The sequence below is a fragment of the Hyperolius riggenbachi genome, chromosome 5 (genome assembly GCF_040937935.1).
Source record: "Hyperolius riggenbachi isolate aHypRig1 chromosome 5, aHypRig1.pri, whole genome shotgun sequence".
Lineage (NCBI taxonomy): Eukaryota > Metazoa > Chordata > Amphibia > Anura > Hyperoliidae > Hyperolius > Hyperolius riggenbachi.
This window is the reverse complement of record NC_090650.1, coordinates 410,950,843-410,974,117: the sequence shown is the minus strand read 5'-3', so window position 1 is coordinate 410,974,117 and position 23,275 is coordinate 410,950,843. Positions and strand designations below refer to the sequence as shown.

The window sequence follows — 23,275 nt, the reverse complement described above, 5'->3', positions numbered from 1 at the left end:
CTCCCTAACCAGCTCCTGTCATCTCCAACTCAAAAACATATCTTGCATTCAACCTTTTCTCACTAAACTAAAATGTTAATACATGCTCTTATAATATCTTGTCTGGACTATTATAACATACTACTTTGTGGACTACCAACTAACAGACTGGCCCCAATTAAATCTGTACTAAACTAATCTCATTCATCTTTCTTCTCACTCTTCCTCTGCTGCTCCTCTCAAGCTCTTCATTGGTAACTAATTAACCCGATGATCTAGTTCAAACTCTTAACTATAACATACAAAGCTCTCCCCAATCTCTCTTCCCTGTACATCTCCTCACTAATTTCCAGATACCAACCCAACTGCAATCTCAGATCTGCACATGAGCTTCTTTGGTCCTCCTCTACAATTACCTCCCTGCATTCACGTATGCAAGATTTTCCACGTGCTTCACCCTCCCTCTAGAATACCCTTCCACAACACATCTATCATCCTACAACCCTTGATATCTTTAAACGTTTTCACTTTTTTTGACAAGCATACGCTCTACCTTATGCTTTCTGTTAACAATGGAAGGAGTATGGCACAACTGTACACCTACCAAGACAAGGCCATCCACCTAAACTCACAGGACGAACAAGGAGAGCGCTGATCAGAAATGCAGTCAAGAGGTCCATGGTGACTCTGGATGAGCTGCAGAGATCTAAAGCTCAGGTGGGAGACTCTGTCCATAGGATAACTATTAGTCATGCATTGTTCAAAGTTGGCCTTTATGGAAGAGTGGCAAGAAGAAAGGCATTGTTAACAGAAAAGCATAAGAAGTCCCGTTTGCAGTTTGCCACAAGCCATGTGAGGGACACAGCAACCATGTGGAAGAAGGTGCTCTGGTCAGATGAGACCAAAATTGAACTTTTTGGCCAAAATGCAAAAGCTATGTGTAGCGGAAAACTAACACTGCACATTACTCTGAACACACCATCCCCACTGTCAAATATGGTGGTGGCAGCATTATGCTCTGGGGGTGATTCTCTTCAGCAGGGGCAGGGAAGCTGGTCAGAGTTGATGGGAAGATGGATGGAGCCAAATACAGGGCAATCTTGGAAGAAAACCTCTTGGAGACTGCAAAAGACTTAAGACTGGGGCGGAGGTTCACCTTCCAGCAGGACAATGACCCTAAACATAAAGCCAGGGCAATAATGGAATGGTTAAAAACAAAACATATCCATGTGTTAGAATGGCCCAGTCAAAGTCCAGATCTAAATCCAATCGAGAATCTGTGGCAAGATCCGAAAACTGCTGTTCACAAACGCTGTCCATCTAATCTGACTGAGCTGGAGCTGTTTTGCAAAGAAGAATGGGCAAGGATTTCAGTCTCTAGATGTGCAAAGCTGGTAGAGACATACCCTAAAAGACTGGTAGCTGTAATTGCAGCAAAAGGTGGTTCTACAAAGTATTGACTCAGGGGGCCGAATAATTACGCACACCCCACTTTGCAGTTATTGATTTGTAAAAAATGTTTGGAATGATGTATGATGTACACCACTTTGTATTGGTCTTTCATGTGGAATTCCAATAAAATTGATGCATGTTTGTGGCTGTAATGTGATAAAATGTGGAAAACTTCAAGGGGGCCGGATACTTTTGCAACCCACTGTACATAACAGATGTATTACGTGCTATCCACGTAATGATTCCTGTAAATTTTACAAAGGAAAAGCAGAAAATCCTATTCTAGGCAGTGGCCATCTTGCCAAGCTAATGCTGACATCATACCCTCCCTGACTCTTGTTTTCCCCCCTCCCTTCTCTTGCTCATTGTGTATTCATTAGCTCCCCTCCTCCCAGAGTCTTCAGACACTCCCACTGAGGTGTATACTAGCAACTTCACTGATGTTTTGTGTTTTGTTTACACATCCAATCACTGAGTCACCTCTGCCTTGCTTGTAAACACAACTGATCAGAGGAAGTTTCTGATAAGCAGCAAGGCAGGGAAATAAATGGAAGAGGAGGAATACATTATAGATAAAAATAACTCCCAGCATTCAACTCTTTGGCACTGTTTGGCACTAGAGCCAGAGCTCCTAAAGTATGTGATAACTCCAAATCATAACAGCAGAAAACATTTTGCAAGTTTTGAATGCAGGATTAGCATCTTTATCACTTAATACACTCAGACCAGTTGCTGTTGAAATTTGATTTTTATGGTGACAATCCCGCTTTAATACTACAGACTCCCTTTAAAGCAGTACAGTAAAAAAAAAAAAAAGAAGCTCCAGGTAAGTTAAACTTTTTTTTTTAATTTTTTTTATTTTACCTTACAGTACTCCTTTAAAGTGAACCTTAAGTCACCGATAAAAAATGAGATTTACTCACTTGGGGCTTCCCTTAGGCCCCAGCAGCCGATCGGTGCCCTCGCAGCCCCGCTCTGACGCTCCAGGACCCGCCGGCGAACACTTCCGGTTTGGCCGTCACCGGCCGACAGGCATGGGAACGCGAGTGATTCTTCGCATTCCCAGCCTGTATATCGCCCCCTATGCTGCTATTGCGGCCTCCAGCATAGGGGGCAATATACAGGCTGGGAACGCGAAGAATCACTCGCGTTCCCATGCCTGTCGGCCGGTGACGGCCGAACTGGAAGTGTTCGCCGGCGGGTCCTGGAGCGTCAGAGCGGGGCTGCGAGGGCACCGATCGGCTGCTGGGGGCTGAGGGAAGCCCCAGGTGAGTAAATCTCATTTTTTATCGGTGACTTAAGGTTCACTTTAAGGTACAGGGAGTATCACTTAGATAATTGTGTAACTATGTATATAATAACTAAGATTTGATACCTGCTTTCCCCTTTCCTCCAGGAAGTCCCAGTAATCCTTTATTTCCTTTGTCCCCTAAAACAAACAAAAGATGCTTTTATTTTGTTATGCAAAAGTGGGTAGAGAACATGCAGTATATGAAGAAACAGTAGTAAGTATTAAGGGTGCAGTCATGATTTTTATCCAGCAGGGGGAACTGCAGTACTTCTAACCAGACTAATGTAGAAGACAAGTGCTTTATTGAGCTCCTGAGAATCTCATAAAGTAGAGGAATTTACTGTAAGGAATTTACAGTTAATGGACCAGCAACAGAATCTGCTGAGCATATGGCCCTGTTCACATTGGCACAAAAAACGGATCCTAATGGAGGTGAATGGATCCTATGTTAGGCCTGGTTCACGCTGGCAGAAAAGAAAAAAAACCAGTCCGTTAGCAGATCCTAATGGAATGGATGCTAACGGATGTGAACGAATCCAATGGATCCAGGGCCGGGCCGAGGCAGAGGCGAGAGAGGCTCCAGCCTCAGGGCGCAGCGTAGGAGGGGGCGCACAACTCACTCAGCTATCATTCCCCTATTGTGTTTGAAGCAGAGAGAAATAAGAAAAGGGGATACATGGCAGTGACTGCAAGCTAGATAACTAGAGAGAACACTGAACATGCTGAATTCTAGGCACAAGATGAATGTAATAATACTGATGATTGCCCTCCAAGGAATATGAGCATTATTTTCTTACAAAAGAGAATTTACTGAGAATAATCATTGTAAAATAAGAGAAAATGGTTTACCTTTGCTTCCAATAGGGCCGATTTTCCCCAAAAGCCCCTGGTCACCCGAACCTCCGATATCTCCTTTATTCCCTAGAGGAAACGTCTTGTGTTATCAACCAAGTGATGAAACCTTCTGTATTTTAATGATTATGTGAACTGACATTTAAATAAAATAAATATAAATAATTTATAAATGTTTGATAAATTCTTTCTGGATAATGACTGCAGACAGCTTCAAATACTAATTTGGGAATAGAAAAAAAAGGCAAGAGAGAAATATCTGTGCTATGGTGGCCATACACAATTCAACTAAATTGATTGATTTTCTGGTTTTGATGCTAAAAATGGATTGAAATCTTGTACAGTTAGTCATTGAAGGTATAAACAACTTTTTGTTGTTATGTCTTCTGATTTTCTCCATGACTCTCCTTCAACTTTGATTGGTCAATCACTCACCGTTTTTACCACCTTCATGTAGTATGAGATACAGTATATCTGTATAACTGTTGGCCCTCATTATACATGGAGGTGATAAAATTGGTCAGTGATTGGCCAATCAAAGTTGAAGGTGTGTACAGTACTGGACAACACACAGCTGACAAATTATTTTGTAATATATTATAATGGAAGTAAACTTGTGTCCAACAGGAAAAACTGTTCCCGCCTCTTTCTTCCTAACTTTGCAGCTACCATTGGCCACATGGCACTAAACTGCTGCCCACTAATCCTGTCCTCTGTATCACATGACTAGAGGTGGTGGCAACTGGCCAGTGGGAGCAGCTTACGGAGGGAGGAAGGGGCGGGCACAATGTATGACTCCATAAACAGTCAGACTCAGGCTCACTTTTTAGAAATGTATTTTTCATCTAAATTTACATCCAGAAATGAATGTTACGCAATTGCCAGAAAGTTCTCATTTACCTTCTTAGCAACGCTGGTGAAAATGTGAATTTTAAATTCTGTGTTCGGGTGACCGCTCGGCCAAGTTCGGTGAACGCTCGGCCAATCACAGTAGGCGGGAGGAGTTCGAGCAGCGTGGCCGAGCAGCGTCACGAACACCATGCGGTGTTCAGCTGTGTTCGACTCGAACCCGAACGGCCCATTATTCGGGAAATAACGAATAGTGTTGAATGCTGTTCGATCAAAACTACTGTCCATCACACCTGTACTGCTAGTTTTGTCCACTGTAATCGCCCCCATCTGTCTTTCCATTCTAATCCCTGTCATAGTCATATGTCCTGCATAGCCAAAAAAAACAATTTCGGAGGAATTTAGGAGGAAGCTAATTAACTTACCAGTATGTTTTTGGTATGTGGAAAGAGACCGGAATGCCTGTAGGGAACCCACGCAAACATGGACAGAGCATGCAAACTCCATGCACATAGTGTCCTTGCCAGCCCTGGGCCGCCCATGAAGTGGGGTGAGGCAGGTTCCTACGGCGGCAGAAGTTTGGGGGCGGTGCCTGTCTGGCCGTGGGTCAGGGGTGCCGCCGAGCTGGAGGGTGTAGCAGCCAGGAAGGGGGAGCAGCGGGCACAGAGGTCGGGAGAAGGGTTGGCCCCCCCTCCCTCACCTGGTCCTCCCCCGACCGCGCTTCCCCCCCCAGCTGTTTTGCCTGCATTTAAGTAATCAGTGCAGCGAGTGGGCCAAGGAAGCAATTACTCACCTTCCTTCTTCCGTACTAGCGCGCGTTCCACTTCCTGCAATGCCAACCACTGATCAGTGGGCGGCATTGCAGGAAGTGACAAGAGCGGTGGAACGCAACGCTGGAACAAAAGAAGAAAGGTAAGTCACGCTGTGCCCACTGCTCCCCCTTCCTGGCTGCTACCCCCTCCAGGCTACCCATTACTGGGGGCACTGTTACTATCTATGGGGGGAGGGCGGCATCCTCACAAGTTTGCCTCAGGCGGCAAAAAGTCTAGAACCGGCCCTGGTCCTTGCGCAGATTCAAACCAGGGATCTAGCCAGAACTGCAAGGTGAGAGCTCCACCCACTACACCACATGCCACACCTCATGCCACGCCTCATGCCACACCTCAAAGACAAGCAATGCTGCATTTGGAAGGGAAGCGGGGAAGGAGCCACCAGCACAAGTTTCCCCCTATGCTGTGTGTCTCTTATAGTGGCCTCCATGATGTGATCCCTGTGATGTGCTCTGTCATTGTTTTAGTTGGTGCCATATTATCCCCCCTTATATTTTAATCCTCATATATCTGTCCTTCTGCCAAAATTGGTAGCACAGAGGAGGCAGTTATAATGTACACTTTACATCACATTAAGGGTTTAAAGGGGGTTGTAACATCCAAAAAGAAAAAATTGCAAAAAAAGTTAGTGTCCCTAAAATATTGGTAACCCGCTTTTTTTCTAAAACAGGTCGCTGTATGTCACCCATTTTTTTTTTACCTGGTCTAGGTGCCTTTGCCTAACTTGAGGAACTGTGCAGTGCCAACAGGATTGTGGGAACATTTTTCTTAGCAACAGTAATGAGTTTATCTCAGCAGGCAAATAACAGAAAGCTTCCTATTTTGTATAAGATAAGGACACTATGACCAGATGGCAATTGACCCCCCCTTGAAGAGTTTACACAGGGATGCAAGCCTGTTGTCTAGGTGATGTTTGCTGTGGGAGGGACAGTAATCTGCGGTAGTAGGATGGGAAAGTTAACATTGAGCAGGGAAAAGAAAAAAGAAAGAGAAAGAAAAATGGCAGAAGTGATGTAAGGTTTCTCATCACAGAGAAACAGTAACGATGGAAACCGGCAGAAATATAATTTTCTTTTTTTAACATCACATTCTCTTAAATCTGACAGTGAACACTAAAAGCTGGATAGGTAGGCTAAATAAGTAATTTCTTATTCTTACACAGGATCCCTACTTGCAGAATACCTTATTATGTATACATTGATTTTATCCAAATTATTTATGTTGTCAGTGCTTGAATAATTCATTGTGAAGCTATGAGTCCTCTTATTTACCTTTTCGACCCGTTTGTCCCTCTTTTCCTGGTTTTCCAATTTCACCTGTATCCCCTTTTTCCCCAGCGTCACCTATAAAAAAAAATATATGCAAGTGAGTTAAAGGGGTTCTTTCGCGAAAAAAGTAGGCAGTTAAAAAATGTGACAGATGACAGGTTTTGGGCCAGTCCATCTTTTTAAGGGGGATTCTCAGGGCTTTCTTTGTTTTCAACAGCATTTCCTGAACAGCAGTTTAACTGCCAAAATAGCAAGATACCAGCCGGCCTCTCTAATCACTTGCACACTATTATGTCAGTTAGATTTTGCAACTGTTGTTCAGGAAATGCTGTTGAAAACAAAGAAAGGCCTGAGAATCCCCCTTAAAAAGATGGACTGGCCCAAAACCTGTCATCTGTCACATTTTTTAAACTGCCTACTTTTTTCGCGAAAGAACCCCTTTAAGAAAGAAGGAGATAGGCCCATATGCAATTTACTTTTTCTTCTGGGGTTTCTCCTAGGAGATCATCTTTCTTCTTCTATTTAAAATAACTTTCCAGCAACATGTTTGCCCCAGCTAAAACGCCTCTATCCCGCGGCAGAACGAGGGGTCCTTACCCCCCAAATCCCCTCCGTGCTGTGCGGGGAGAGCTTCCTGTTGAGGCAGGGCTAACGGCTATAGCCCTGCCTCTCAGCGCGTCTATCAGCGCTGATCGCCGCCTCTCCCCACCCCTCTCAGTCTTCCTTCACTGAAAGGGGCGGGGGAGAGGCGGAGATCCGCCGCTGATAGACGCGCTGAGAGGCAGGGCTGCGGCCATTAGCCCTGCCTCTAGGAGCAGCAAAATCTACGACCAAGTTGGTCGTGGATTTTGCAGGGGGGGGGGGGGGTGTCTGGGGGGTAAAGACCCCCCGTTCTGGCACGGGATAGCGGCGTTTTAGCAGGGTCGCTGCAGAGTCTCTTTAACTCGTGGTACTTACTGGTGGAAGTAAGGGTAATACCACCGTGTGCTGTCTGTGCACAGCAATGTTACTGCTGTTACGTGCATCAAGCCCATAGTCAGTGTGGTTGAAAACAAAAAAATAATTCATCCATCAAGGTCAACCATAAAAGAATAATAATAATAATAAAAACGTTAGGTACATTTCTGTCCTGCACCCACACAAATCATCATACATTACCAATAAAACAGTACCTCTTTCTACACCATCCAAAGCTAAAATATGTTTTTGTTCCTCAGAGTTGGGCTTTAAAGTGAACCCGAGGTGAAAATAAACTGATGAGAAAAACAATTGTATTTATCCTCCTTCTCCTAAAAATAACTTTTTTAGACATCCCAGGATTTTATTTTATATAAAAAATTTAGAAAGTAGATTGAATGTTTTGTTGTCTCTGCTCAGTTGCAGTCTGTTAAGTGTCCCTTAATGAAAATACATGAACTATATTGACCCTTTCTCTCTCCCTCTGCTCTTAGAAATATGTAGAGAAATGTAATATGTAGAAAAAATTGCTTATCAGTGATGTTTACAATATTCCTGACAAGCTCCTGACAAGACAGAAGCTGTCACTTCAATCCATAAAAATTAACTGTTTCACGTAGCAAAATAAAACAGGTAAAACAGCCTGGTTATTAATATGTTTAGTACTGTAAATAAACATGTTTATCTCATCATGTCACATTTTGCATCAGGTACACTTTAAAGGGAACCTGAACCGAGTAAAATTATTTAAAATAAACACATGCTGTACCTGCAAATTGATATTACATATTTACCTTGCCGCCAGTTCCTCTCAGAAGCTCACCATTTTCTTCTTACAATTCCTTCCATTTCTTACCAGATTTTGTCAGAACTGAAATATATCAGTTGCTGTCAGCTATATACCAGTTACTGTCAGTTATAACTGAAAGGACAACAGATGAGCAAGGTAATGTCCACGTTTCCCTTTGGCTCAAGTAGGCGATATTACAGTTTAACAGTGTGCTGACTGACCAGGAAGCTGTTACAGGGTCAACACCATTTTCAAAATGGAGGCTGGAGAATTCCATCAATGACATTGAACAAACAAGACACAGGAGAGGAGAAAGAGATTGATGAGTAGACTACACGGGAGGTAATTATGTATGTATGTTTATTCTGACTTTTAATTTTCAGTTCAGTTTTGCTTTGTGAGATGAACTGGAACCGATGAACGTTCTGCCTCTGGTTGTTTCCATAAAGGAAAATCTTTACCAGCTTTTATATTTTTCCTCCATTTTATTAAAATGTGGTTTTGAGAAAGATCATCTGGTTGGTTTTATAAATATACAGTCTGCCAGTTTCCGAGACGGACCAGACCCGGCGGTTTATGGAACAAACCTGCAGAAAAAGCAATAGGAGACTAACTGCTGCCTCTTTTTAGAATATTACTTGTCAGTAGCAGTGGCATAGCAAAAAGGGATGCACCAGGGCCCCTGATCCTGAGGGGCTCGGATGGGGGCTCTCTTCCAGTCACTGCATTAGATCTTTACTGGCACTGTAGTGGTGATGTCATCTTCCATATCCTGTCTTATGCTAGGTACACACCATTCAATTTTCTGGCAGATTTACCTGCCAGATCGATTATTTATTATGTCCGATCTGAATTTTGACCATTTTTCCGACCAATTTTCGATTTCCTGATTTTCATAGAAGTCGACGAAAATCAATCGGAAAAATCAAGACTCAGAAAAAAATATCACAAAAATCTGAAAATCGATTGAAATTCGGACATGTTGGAAATAATCGATATGGCAGGTAAATCTGCCATAAAATTGTATGGCGTGAACCTGGCATTACAGTTTGCCTTTTAGACTAATTATATACAGTTTATTTACATGCATTATTTTAAAGCAAACCTGGCAAACCTGGGATTTAAAAAAACAAAAACAAAAGAAAAATGTTAGATACTTACCACAGAAGAGGGAAGTCTCTGGATCCTCTAGAGCAGGGGTGAGTTAAACTTTTCTGACTCGAGGGCCACATGAGGTTCTCAAAACTGACCAGGGGGCTGGACCAGAACAGGAGTATGCGTGTCATGGAAAAAAATGGGTGTGGCCAAGAGAGGATGTGAGTGTAGGTAACTGTAATGTAACAGTGTAACACAAAGATAGTGGGCCCAAAACACAGGCAAAGTGACCCAAAAGGTAATTAGAAAACATTATAAGCACCACAAACAACAAATGGCAGCAGTCAGACTGCTTTGACACCAAACAACAAAGGCCCAGGGACAGCAGGCAGACCCCCTCAAACAGCAGGACACATAGGCCTCAATTCACTAAGCTTTATCAAACACTTTATCAAACGTTTGATAATTTACCTCATGAGTAAAATCTAATTTTGAATCCACTAAGGTGTTATAGATTTATTGAACATTTTATCGATAAAACATTTGATAAATCTATAACACCTTAGTGAATTCAAAATTAGATTTTACTCATGAAGTAAATTATCAAACGTTTGATAAAGTGTTTGATTAAGCTTAGTGAATTGAGGCCATAAAGCGGAAGTGTTTCACCAGAAAATACACATAATGCGTCAGTGTTTCACCAGAAAATACATGTAATGTGGTAGCATTTCTCCAGAAAATACACATAATGTGGCAGCGTTTCACCAGAAAATATGCATAATGGGGCAGTGTTTCACCAGAAAATACACATAATGGGGCAGTGTTTCACCAGAAAATATACATAATGCGGCAGCATTTCATTAGAAAATACTAATAATGGTGCATTGTTTCCCTAGAAAATACACATAATGGCACAGAGTTTCCTCAGAAAATACACAGAATGGTGCAGCATTTCCTCAGAAAATACACATAATGGTGCAGTGTTTCCCCAGAAAATACACATAATGGTACAGCGTTTCCCCAGAAAATACACATAATGGTACAGCGTTTCCCCAGAAAATACAGATAATGCAGCAGCATTTCACCAGAAAATACAATAATGCGCATTTCACCAGAAAATACAATAATGCGCATTTCACCAGAAAATACACATAATGCGTCAGCGTTTCAACAGAAAATACAGATAATACGGCAGTGTATCACCAGAAAATATGCATAATGAGGCAGTGTTTCACCAGAAAATACACAAAGTTTTAAATCAGGATGATACCATTTATTGACTAACTTAGGGGCTTCAGGGGGCCAGTAGAAGCCCCAGGTAAGTAAAACTGTTTTCTTAGCCAGGCTTAACATCCCTAGTGGTGTTGACGGATATACACATCAATACAAAACCTGCTGTGAACAGTATTGATGTGCATACACGTCAATACTCTCCTGCACTGTATACTAAATCCTTGCTTGACAGACACATTTTGGCAATTTACAGGAAAGAAAGTTATGAAAATTATTTGGATCACTTTTTGCGCAGAAATCCTGGGGAAATTGATCGCCAAGGAGGTTAATCTCTCTTTAATTATATTTAAAAAAAATATTGTTATTTTGAATGATCTGTTGAACTTCTGTGTGAAGTGGAAATTAAAGAGACACTGAAGCAAAAATAAACGTATGATAAAATGAATTGTACGTATAGTATGATACATATAATAGAACATTAGTAGCAAAGAAAAGAGTCTCATATTTTTTATTTTTACTTATATAGTTTTTTTTTCAACAAGCAAACAAACAAAATAACATTGCATCATTCTGTCATATTTGCAGTTTAGAAAGCACACTCTGTCTTTTAATCTGTAAAACAAAGCAGAAATAATGATCCTTTGAATCTTCCTGCAGTAAAACCTTATCCCAAGCTGTCTCTCACAGCTTATTGTCTGTTTAAAGAGAACCTGTAACAAAAAAAAGTTCCCTGGGGTACTCACCCCGGGAGGGGGAAGCCTCAGGGTCCCAATGAGGCTTCCCCTCCCCTGTAGCTGCAGGCAGTCCAGCACTGGCTCCCCAGAAGTGTCCCGGAATCCTCCCTCGACAAGCCTGACAAGCGCTGATAAGCGCTGATTTATTTACCTTTCCTGGCTCCAGCGGGGGCGCTGTTACGGCTATCCGCATGGAGATAGGCGATAATAGCCGATCTCCGTCAGGTCCGCTCTACTGCGCAGAGCAGAGACTTGCGCCTGCGCAGTAGAGCGGCCCGACAGCGATTGGCTATTTCCGCCTATATCTGCGGGGCGGAGAGCCGATACTGCACCTGCGCTGGAGCCGGGAAGGTAAATATTTACATCCCCGCTGTTCAGGGAGCTTTATCGCCACTGCCGTGGGACCGTGAAGGACGGGGGAAGCCTCAATAGGATCCGGAGGCTTCCCCCACCCTGGGTGAGTACCGTCCAGGGGAGGTTTTTAAAGTAACAGGTTTTCTTTTAATACTTCGGAAAACAGGACTGTATTGACCCAGTTGGGTCGAAGATCTCAGGGAAGCTCTTTTGCATAGATAACTGTTTTTTTTTAACTCCTCCTGTACAGGAAAACAATATGAGACTCTTTTCTTAACTACTAATGTTCTATTTCTTAGCTGTACTACACATACAATTCACTATATCATAAGTTTAATTTCGGTTTGCTTTAATGGTAACATGTTACAGGTACGAGAGATTTGGGGGGATTTTACCTTACGTGGCTGGTGACAAGCTATAGCATCCCTCTGAATGATATATTTACATCTATCCAGAAGCAGTTTGCACGGAAATTACTGGAAGTATTACTACGAGGGAAGCAGAGGGAAGGAGTTAATTGGGGGATAGGCTGACTGGGGACATCCAAAACAAATTCAACAAATTACAGGCTCTTCTCAGATGAAATGAAACAGAGCAGGGAACAGGAACGGCGGCTTTGCAATTGCGCGGGATGTGGCGAGCCCAATCACAGGCTGTCCAGGAAGTGTGGGCAGCTTGGCACGTTCCTCCTCTCTCACAGAATGACATGTTGTTGGACGCTGACATTTGAATAAGAAAGATAGGGGAAAATAAATGTAGTGTATTACTGATAACTCTGCAAAATTGCCACCTCCCGCTCTACTCCAACTTACATCTAATAATGCCCAGCAACTCCAGATACTGTAATGTACCCTTCCACTATATCCTCTAAGGATGGAAAAACACATCCCAGTGTTATTCTATTTCATTTACCCAGTCTTAGCAAGAGCTTTTCTGAGCATTTTTAAAAACACCATCGCTTTGAAAAGTACATAGCTAATGTATTTGAATGGGATGGAGCATACCACAGTGATGTGCTTTTTTCCCAAATGCAAACTCCTGTCCTGCAGCATGTTTGCTGATTTCTGAGACGATTCAGCCTCAATGTTAACCACTTTCGCCTTTTGGATGTTGCTGATACGTCCAAAGGGCTGCTAGGAGGCTGCTGTGCGCCCGCACGCTCCCGTACCGCCATCCGTTAGCCCGGAGATCAATGAATGGAAACACAGGTCCCATTCATTGATCTAAGTCCCCGTTAGAAAGACCGACGGCTTCTTTCAGAAGCCGCGATCTTTCTAAAGAAAAAAAAGTTTCCTGTCCTCCTTTCACTTCCTGTAAGCGAGAGCGTTCGCTTACAGGACTAAAACAATAAATTGACTGTGGCCATCTTGTGGCCAAATAGTAAAACTACATCTACATACATTAAATAAATACAATTTATTAAATTTACAGTTAAAACTAACTCCAAAATACCCAAATAAAGTTTTTAATAAAAAAAAATTACAATAAAAAAAAACAAAAAATCAAAATTTAAATAAGTACCTAAGGATCTGAATCTTTTAACATGCATGTGAAGAGGGAATATCACTATTATTTTTTAAATTATAAGCTTGTAAATAGTGATGGATGCAAAACTGTAAAAATGCACCTTTATTTCCAAACAAAATATTGGCGTCATACATTGTGATAGGGACATAATTTAAATTGTGTAATAACCGGAGCAAATGGGCAAATAAAATACGATGGTTTTAATCATGATGGCATGTATTATTTTACAGCTATAATGGACAAAAACCTGAGAAATAATGATTTTTTTTTATTTTTTTCTTAATATTCCCTTCAAAATGCATTTAGAAAAAAAATAATTCTTAGCAAAATGTACTACCCAAAAAAGCCTAATTAGTGGCAGAAAAAACAAGATATAGATCAATTAATTGTGATAAGGTTATTGGCGAATGAATAGGAGGTGAAAATTGCTTGGATGCCTAAGGTGAAAAACGATTGAAGGCTGAAGTGGTTAAGTATAGGAAAGTGGAAAATCGCTCTGAAAAACGCTAGATCAGAGCGATTTTCTAAGTGTTTTTTTGTTACAGAAGCCATTCAGTTACTACTGTAACAAAATATAAAAAACACTACACCAAAACGCTCCAAAGAACGCTAGTAGGCACATGCCTAGAATTGCCTTAAAAAATCAATTCAAAAAGCGCTAAGGACTCTTTCACATCTAGAACGTGTGCAGGAGCCGCTCTCCTGCACATGTTATATGCCCTGCGGCCTGTCGTCGGGATGCTGCGGTGCGACGCAATCAGTGGCGGTAGTAATTCATTAACCCAACAGGAAAACCCGTCGATTAAAAGCTCCCGGGTGCGTTGTACCGCAATGCATCGAAACGCAGCGTCGGGTATGAAAGGTGAAATGAAAGTCTATGGACTTTCATTTTACCTTGGTTAACGCAGAGTTTGTAAAAACGCAGCAAATGGGCTCTAGTGTGAAAGAGCCCTAAGCTTTTGCTTTTACGTTAGTGCTTTTTGGCGTTCACTGTCTTTTATGCAGATTAGCTTGAGTGTTTATCGTCTAAGAGTGTTCGGGACCAGTGGAAAAAGCAGAGACCAATCAACTCTGTGCTACGATGCAGGCACAAGGCATCCTGCAACTGCGCAGTGCAGCTGAGCTCGTTCACAGATGGGAGTGCGGCCCCGTACACTCTTCCACAAGCCCTTGTCAAAGAGGACTGGGTGGTCCCAGCTCTGAATACCTTCATCACCCCCCAGAGTCCATCTCAAAACCTTTGGAGATAGAGCCTTCCGTCATGCTGCCCCTACACTATGGAACTCCCTGACACCCAAGCAGGATAGCTCCATCCTTGGAAGCATTAAGTCCAAACTGAAAAGCCACCTATTTAGTCTGGAATTTAGTAACACCTGACTATTTCCTCTGTAACACAGTCCATCCTGCAAAGCCCTATACACATGTTATTCTATTGTATTGAATCAGTGGAGGTGAGGGGGACTGGGAAGCCTCCCTCTACACTTTTCCCTTCAGGTACACTTTAAATATACCTATTTTTTATTCAGGGTTAGCCAGATGTGCTGATGAGAATGGAAGGTTGCAGGAGGTTATCTGAAAATGTTTACTATATACTACATATACAATATTTAGTAATATACATTATATATAGACTATATACAGTAAGAGGGATTTTTGGTCCATTTCAGCCGCTTTCACACTCCTCTAAGTTCTAGTTCACCATGAGCTTGCTGGACAATCTTTTTGAAGTGATTTTTCTAGGCGATCCTAGGCATGTGCTTAGCGATTTTTGGAGGGTTTTGGTGTAGCGTTTTTTTTTTATTTTGTGTTACAGCTGTAACTGAACAGCTTCTGTAACAAAAATCGCTCTGATCTAGTACTTTTCAGAGTGATCTTCTACTTTCCTATACTTAACATTGAGGCTGAGCCGCCTCTTAAATCAGCAAAAATGCTGCAGGACCCGCATTTGCTTTTGTGAAAAAAAGCTCATGGCAGGCACGGAGCTAGGGGGGTCGGGGTAGGACAAGTGCCCCGGGGCGCCTGGTCCCCAAGGGCGCCCAGCTGAGCTTCGGGTTGTTGTTTTTTTGTTGTTTTTTTTTGCGGGGGGTGAGGGGACCGAGCAGCACAGAGAAGAGGGAGAGCTGTGCGGACGGTGGGGAAGGGGGGCCATCTCCCCCCTCCTTCCCTCACCTCCCTCGCTCTCAGTCTCCCCTCCAATGTCCGGGTGGCTGGCTGGCAGCGGCGGGCGGAACTCACCTCCGTCTCGCTCCAGCGCCGGCCGGAAGTTCGGGTGCGCAGCCGCTGCTCTGGTCTGGACCAGACCAGAGTAGTGGCAGATCCATCCGGCGCTGCGACGAGACGGAGGTAAGTTCCGCCCGCCGCTGCCAGCCACCCGGACATTGGAGGGGAGAGCGAGGAAGGGAGAGCAGCTCTTCCTCTTCTCTGCGCTGCTCCCCTCCTGCTGGGGAGGGGGACACCTGACCTGGCCACCTACTCTGGGCACATATACCCCTGGCTACCTACTCTGGGCACATATACCCCTGGCTACCTATTCTGGGCACATATACCCCTGCCTACATATATTGGGCACATATACCCCTACCTACATATACTGGGCATATACCCCTGGCTACCTACTCTGGGCACATATACCCCTGGCTACCTACTCTGGGCACATATACCCCTGGCTACCTACTCTGGGCACATATACCCCTGCCTACATATATTGGGCACATATACCCCTAACTACATATACTGGGCATATACCCCTGGCTACCTACTCTGGGCACATATACCCCTGGCTACCTACTCTGGGCACATATACCCCTGCCTACATATACTGGGTACATGTACCCCTGGCTACATATACTGGGCACATATAACCCTGACTACATATACTGGGCACATATACCCCTGGCTACATATACTGGGCACATATACCCCTGGCTATATATACTGGGCACATATACCCCTGACTATATATACTGGGCACATATACCCCTGACTATATATACTGGGCACATATACCCCTGGCTACATATACTGGGCACATATACCTCTGGCTACATATACTGGGGACACATACCCCTGCCTACATATACTGGGCACATATACCCCTGGCTACCTGTTCTGTGGACATCTCTACCCCTGGCTACCTGTTCTGGGGACATCTATACTGCTGGCCACCTATTCTGGGGACACCTATAGACCTGGGGCTACTTATTTTTGGGCAAGCACTGCTGTCAGATTGAGTGTATTTTGGGGAACTGCTGCCAGGTGAGAGGTGTCTACCATATTAAGGGGGCATTCTGCCTATTTATGTGAAATGCTGTCTATTTATGTGCCTCATGACTGCTGAATTTGTCTAGTTGGGGGCCTCATGGTTACTGAATTTGTCTTGTTGGGGGCCTCATGATTTGTTGGGGGCCTCAAGATCGCTGAATTTGTCTTGTTAGGGGCCTCATGATTGCTGAATTTGTCTTGTTAGGGGCCTCATGATTGCTGAATTTGTCTTGTTGGGGGCCTCAGGATTGCTAAATTTGTCTTGTTGGGGGCCTCATGATTGCTGAGTTGGTCATGCTGGGGGCCTCATGTTTGCTCATGATTGCGGAATTTGTCTTGATGGGGGGGGGGGGGGGGGGCTCATGATTGCTGAATTTGTCTTGGAACATGCTGGAAGGTACATACTGAGGGAGGGTGGGTGAGCGTGAGCCTGCTAACCTCCATGTACATTTGAAGGGGCGTGACCAAATGTGGAGCACCCATAGCCACGCCCACATTTGGTCACGACCCTTCACCTTAGGGGGCGCATTAATAGTCTTTGTCCCCGGGCGCTGAAAACCCTAGCTACGCCTCTGGCTCATGGCTCTGGTGTGCTCCATCCCATTCAAATACATTAGCCAAGAGCTTTTCAAAAAAGCTCTAGGTGTGCACCAGCCCTAACTCTGGGTGCTTAAAGTCCTACCGCATAGAGCCACACTAATCCATGCCACGCACTGATGAGGATCAACTAATCCAGAACAGTCTGTATGCATGTTGGATTATTGTGGCTCTGTATAATTAGCAAGATGACACATCATTGCATTCCAGTGGCTCTGGAGGTGTGGTTAGCTTACAGGGACAACAAAGGATGATTTGCAGTGATGCATTGTGGGAGACTTCATAGGCTTACTTCAACCTGAATAATCGCAAACATCTTCTGTTTTAAAGTGTACCTGAGACGTAAGGATATACATACCTGGGGCTTCCTGCAGCCCTCTACGCACTGATCACTCCCACGTCATCTTCCTCCGCCTCCTCGTTCGCCTGGTAGAAGCCAAGTTAGCTTGGCCAGTCGGTGCCAGTCTTCTCAGACGCAGTTCACCCATGCGTGCACCTCTCTCTCGCTCCCGCGGCTGGGAGTGTTCTGCGCCTGCAATGGAGTGTGGCGTGCGAACGCGGCCCGGGTCGCACATGTGCAGTGTGTCCCAACTGGCCAAGCTGACAGAGCTACTACCAGGCGAACGAAGAGGCAGAGGAAGTTCGTGCGGGAACGATCAGTGCGGTTGGGGCTGGAGGAAGCCCCAGGTATGTATAAAGGTGGCCACACACCATACAATTTTTTAAATATCTGTTTAATTCAACAATTGCAATCAATTTTTCTGACTGATTGTAACATTTCAGAAATCTGACCAATGAACCACACACCTATGTTCAATTTTTCCTCAATGGTGAAAAAAATGTTTGAAAACTCTGATTAAATTGCTAGGGTGTATAGATGAATAAATTGACAATCTACCATACACCATTCAATTTTCAGAAAAATTGATCAGAAAAATCAACCATTCCTGATTAAATTTTATCGAATAAAAACGGGAAATCCGATCAGATTTCTTGCTTGAATAAAAGAAAAAACTTTCGATTTTTGGGAGGAAATCCGATCTTTTTTTATCGAATTGCCATAAAATCGGATCATTTTATTGTATTGTGTGTGGCCCCATTAAAGGATACCCGAACTGACATGTGGCATAATGAGATAGACATGGGTATGTACAGTGCCTAGCACACAAATAACTAGGCTGTGTTCCTTTTTACTTTCTCTGCCTGAAAGAGTTAAATATCAGGTACGTAAGTGGCTGACTCAGTCCTGACTCAGACCGGAAGTGACTACAGTGTGACCCTCAATGATAAGAAATTCCAACTATAAAACACTTTCCTAGCAGAAAATGGCTTTTGAGAGCAAAAAAGGGGTAAAAAGGGGAATTTCTTATCAGTGAGGGTCACACTGTAGTCACTTCCTGTCTGAGTCAGGAATGAGTCAGCCACTTACATACCTGATATTTAACTCTTTCAGGCAGGGAAAGAAAAAAAGGAACACAGTATAGTTATTTGTGTGCTAGGCACTGTACAAACACATGTCTATCTCATTATGTCACATGTCACTTCGGGTATTCTTTAAAACTTTTATATCTTTACGGCTCAGAATACACACTCCTAGAAGTTCTGGTTCACGATGTGCTCGCTGGGCAATCTGTTTACTATTGTGAGACAAGTCTGATTATCCAGCATACAGCAGGCAGCGTTGGCATAGCGCCGGGGGAAGTGTTGCTGATACACTCTGTGCCATCCTCCCGCCACTGGCAAAACAACTTGGGAAACCCAAAACCCAGAATAACAGACGGGCGCTCCTATTATAAAACTAGGAAAACAGAGTGCTGGGGCTGGGCGGCCGCCTCGCTGGGTTTCCCGCTGGGCCAGAGGATATCCTGTCGTTTATCGGCTGGTATGTGAGGGATGTGTGACTGGCGAGAGGCATGCCAGGGATATTTCTAGAGGACCAGATGTCACAAATATTCCCAGCTGTCAATATTTAGACAGATGTGTTGGGTCCCAGCAAACAAGCAGCATTGGTACTTTGTGTTTCATTGTCAAAGAATGTTGGTGCCCAGCCCAGGCCAGCCAGCCAATCGGAGGCTTGCTGAAATCACATACATAACACTTGGGGTTTAAAAAGACCTTGTTGTTGTAGGAATGTGGGAGCCGGGGTGGCTTACAAACTTTTCAGAAGTTACAAAGTCCCCAGACAGCCCATGGGGGTTGATGCACGAAGGTGCGGTAAGATTGCTGTGTGAAGACAGCTCATGACAATATTACTGCTATTACCGGAGGCATGTCACACTATAAGCGCGACCCACAGATCTTGACAACAACAACAAACAGTAATTCTAAAACGCTTTACTTGAACCTGGAAACAAGGGTGCAGTAGCCCTTTCGGTAAAAAACGGTGCCACCATTGGTGCCTATAAATAAAAGCCACATTTTGCATCATGATAGGGAAATTTTATTGCAGGTGCCACAGGGGGTGGGGGCGGGTGTTGCTAGGTTTAGGCATCACCATGGAGGAGTCTTAGGGTTAGGCACCACCGGGGGGGGGGGGGGGGGTTAGGGTTAGGCACCACCAGGGAGTGTTCTTACGGTTAGGCACCACCGGGGGGTTAGGGTTAGGCACCACCATGGGGGTCTAACGGTGAAGCACTGCCTGGGGAATTGGTTAGGCACCACCAGGGGGGGTCTTAGGGTTAGCCACCACCTTGGGGGGTCTTAGAGTCAGGCATCACTGGGGGGGTTAGGGTTAGGCTCCACCATGAGTGTCTAAAGGTGTAGCAGTGCCTGGGGAATTAGCTAGGTACTACCAGGGGGTCTTAGAGTTAGGCACCACTAGTGAAGGGTTCTGTATGAGTAGGATTAGGTTCAGCCATAGTAAAATATAAGTAAATATTACTGACTAGCCGACCCGCAGCGTATCATACGCCGCGTAAGGGGGTAGAGGGCAGGAAGGGGGTATTGGGCACAGTGGCGGGGAGGGGGGTCGGACCCCCCCCTCAACTGGGTCCCCCATGTGTGCTCCCCCTCCAGCTTAAGCTCAGCAGGAACCCCCCCTCCCTCACCTGGGTCCCCCATGTGCACTCCCCATCCAGCTTAAGCTCAGCAGGAACCCCCCCTCCCTCACCTGGGTCCCCCATGTGCGCTCCCCCTCCTGCTTAAGCTCAGCAGGACCCCCCTCCCTCACCTGGGTCCCCCATGTGCACTCCCCCTCCAGCTTAAGCTCAGCAGGAACCCCAACTCACCTGGGTCCCCCATGTGCATTCTCCCTGCAGCTTAAGCTCAGCAGGAACCCCCCCTGCCTCACCTGTGTCCCCCATGTGCGCTCCCCTCCTGCTTAAGCACAGTAGCAGCCGCCACTATTAGTAAGAGGCAGCGGGCGGGGATGCCTCACCTCTTCCGTGTTCCAACGTGCGATCCACTGTTGTCACTTCCTGCAATGCTCCCCACTGTATTGGTGTAATTTGCCTTTTTAAAACAGAAGGAAATCTGCAATAATTCAGCTATAAGTGAACATTTTTAAATATGCAATTTATCCCTTTTCAACCTTAGTAATCCAAGCAAGCATCCAGAACCACTGGTGTATGGCAAGCTTATAGCTTTAAATTTTACACAGCTATATCAAACCCACATGTGACAGCCTGTTTCAGACTTTTGGTCCTCATCAGTACATAGCAGAGATTGATATGGCAGTATGAGATGGGGCTTGGACCAGTACAACAGAGTAACCAAGCAGCTCAGGGTGACCCAAACCACTCGGAATGTATAGGGGGATAAAAGGAACCAAAAAGACCTTCTACTTAAAAAAATCAAAGCTTGGTGTAATTTGGCTTCTTAAAACAGAAGAAAATCTGCAATAATTCAGCTATAAGTGAACATTTGTAGTTACCCACAATGCACCGCTACTAAATATGCAAACTATTCCTTTTCACTCTTGGTAAGTCAAGCAAGCCTATGGGCCGGATTCATAAAGCGGTGCAAACTGTTTAACACGGTTGTGCTAAACAGTTAGCACATGAAGTGCCGTTCGCGGACTTTTGCGCGCACAAAGTGCTGCGATTTGCGTGATTGCGGTCTTTTGCGCGCGCAATTTGCCACAAATTGCGGTACTTTACACACGCAAAAGTCCGCGATTGCGGTCTTTTGCGCGATTCACAGCACTTTCCACGCACAAAAGTCCACAAATGGCACTTCACGTGCTAACTGTTTAGCACACCCATGCTTAACAGTTTGCACCATTTTGTGAATCAGGCCCTATAGCTTTAAATTTTACACAGTCATATCAAAACCAAATGTAACAGCCTATTTCAGACTTTTAGTCCTCATCAGTTCACAGCAGAGATTGATATGGCTGTATGAGATAGGGCTTGAACCAGTACAACAGAGTAACCAAGCAGCTCAGGGTGACCCAAATTACTAAGAATGTATAGGGGGATAAAAGGGATCAAAAAGCCCTCCTACTAAAAAAAGTAAAGCTTGGTGTAATTTTCCTTCTTAAAATAGAAGCAAATCTGCAATAATTCAGCTATAAGTGAACATTTGTGGTTACCCACAATGCACTGCTACTGAATATGCAAATTATCCCTCTTTGCCCTTGGTTTGATATGACACTACTTCTTCTTCTTGCTTGGACCAGCCCCTTCTTCTTGCTTGGACCGGCCCTGGGGGCAGGGCACTACTTCTTCTTCTTGCTTGAAGGTTGAGGCACTTACTCTATTATATATATAGAAGATTCCCCCTCCAGGCCACCATGGATAGTGGAGGAATGATATAATTCGGCTTCCAGCAATTGCTGGAGGTCGAATTATTGTGTTTTTTAAGCAACTTCGGCTCCGTCTTCTGACGGCGCTGACGTTACTCACTGAGCGCAGCTATAGACTGATTCCCATTACAGTCTATGGCGGCACTCGCTGCGCCTAAATCTAGCAGTGCTGTAAAGCACTGCTCCACGACCGCTTTGCAGTATTGGTTTTTTGACCCTGCATAGTTTGACATGCGAAAGCAAATGCATATTTGCATGAGCATTGCCTCATGAATAGTCAATTAGGCCAGATTTGTAAAGCCAGACTTGCTAGGGTTAAGCCTCCTTTCCACAGACTGTTGATAGGCAGTGAAATGCCTCTCAAACTCTCTCAACTGCTCACTGCTGCCTAGTAACTGCTTGTTGCTGCCTGATAACTGCTTGTTGCTGCCTGATAACTGCTTGTTGCTGCCTGATAACTTCTTACCTGTGCCTGGTAACTGCTTGCTGAGCACACAGCTCAACAGTCCGTGGAAAGGAGGCATCAAACTTGGTCTTTGAGCACGCATACATTTTCTCATGCAAAGTACTTCTTCTTCTTGCTGGAAGGTTGAGGCCCTTATTCAATTATGAATAGCCAATTAGGCCAGATTTGCAAACCCAGACTTGCTAGGGTTAAGCCTCCTTTCCACAGACTGTTGATAGGCAGTGAAATGCCTCTCAAACTCTCTCAACTGCTCACTGCTGCCTAGTAACTGCTCACTGCTGCCTAGTAACTGCTTGTTGCTGCCTGATAACTTCTTACCTGTGCCTGGTAACTGCTTGCTGAGCACACAGCTCAACAGTCCGTGGAAAGGAGGCCTCAAACTTGGTCTTTGAGCACGCATACATTTTCTCATGCAAAGTACTTCTTCTTCTTGCTGGACGGTTGAGGCACTTACTGAATTATATATATAGATAGATTATATATATAGATTCCCCCTCCAGGCCGCCATGGATAGTGGGGGAATGATATAATTCGGCTTCCAGCGATTGCTGGAGGTCGAATTATTGTGTTTTTTAAGCAACTTCGGCTCCGTCTTCTGACGGCGCTGACGTTACTCACTGAGCGCAGCTATAGACTGATTCCCATTACAGTCTATGGCGGCACTCGCTGCGCCCAAATCTAGCAGTGCTGAAAAGCACTGCTCCACGACCGCTTTGCAGTATTGGTTTTTTGACCCTGCATAGTTTGACATGCGAAAGCAAATGCATATTTGCATGAGCATTGCCTCATGAATAGTCAATTAGGCCAGATTTGCAAAGCCAGACTTGCTAGGGTTAAGCCTCCTTTCCACAGACTGTTGATAGGCAGTGAAATGCCTCTCAAACTCTCTCAACTGCTCACTGCTGCCTAGTAACTGCTTGTTGCTGCCCGATAACTGCTTGTTGCTGCCTGATAACTGCTTGTTGCTGCCTGATAACTGCTTGTTGCTGCCTGATA

The 23,275-nt window shown here is 44.4% G+C and overlaps 1 protein-coding gene across 2 annotated transcripts in view; it reads right to left on the bottom strand.

Moving 5' to 3' along the window:
- The window catches only part of COLEC10 (collectin subfamily member 10), an 83,288-nt gene that overhangs the window by 42,361 nt on the left and 17,652 nt on the right, over positions 1–23,275 (bottom strand). For both annotated transcript variants that reach the window (XM_068237955.1, XM_068237956.1), the window contains exons 3-5: positions 6,525–6,596; positions 3,572–3,643; positions 2,807–2,860 (exon numbers count right to left, since the gene is read on the bottom strand). In XM_068237955.1, coding sequence (XP_068094056.1) covers positions 2,807–2,860; positions 3,572–3,643; positions 6,525–6,596 — 198 coding nt within the window. The remainder of the gene's footprint in view (positions 1–2,806; positions 2,861–3,571; positions 3,644–6,524; positions 6,597–23,275) is intronic.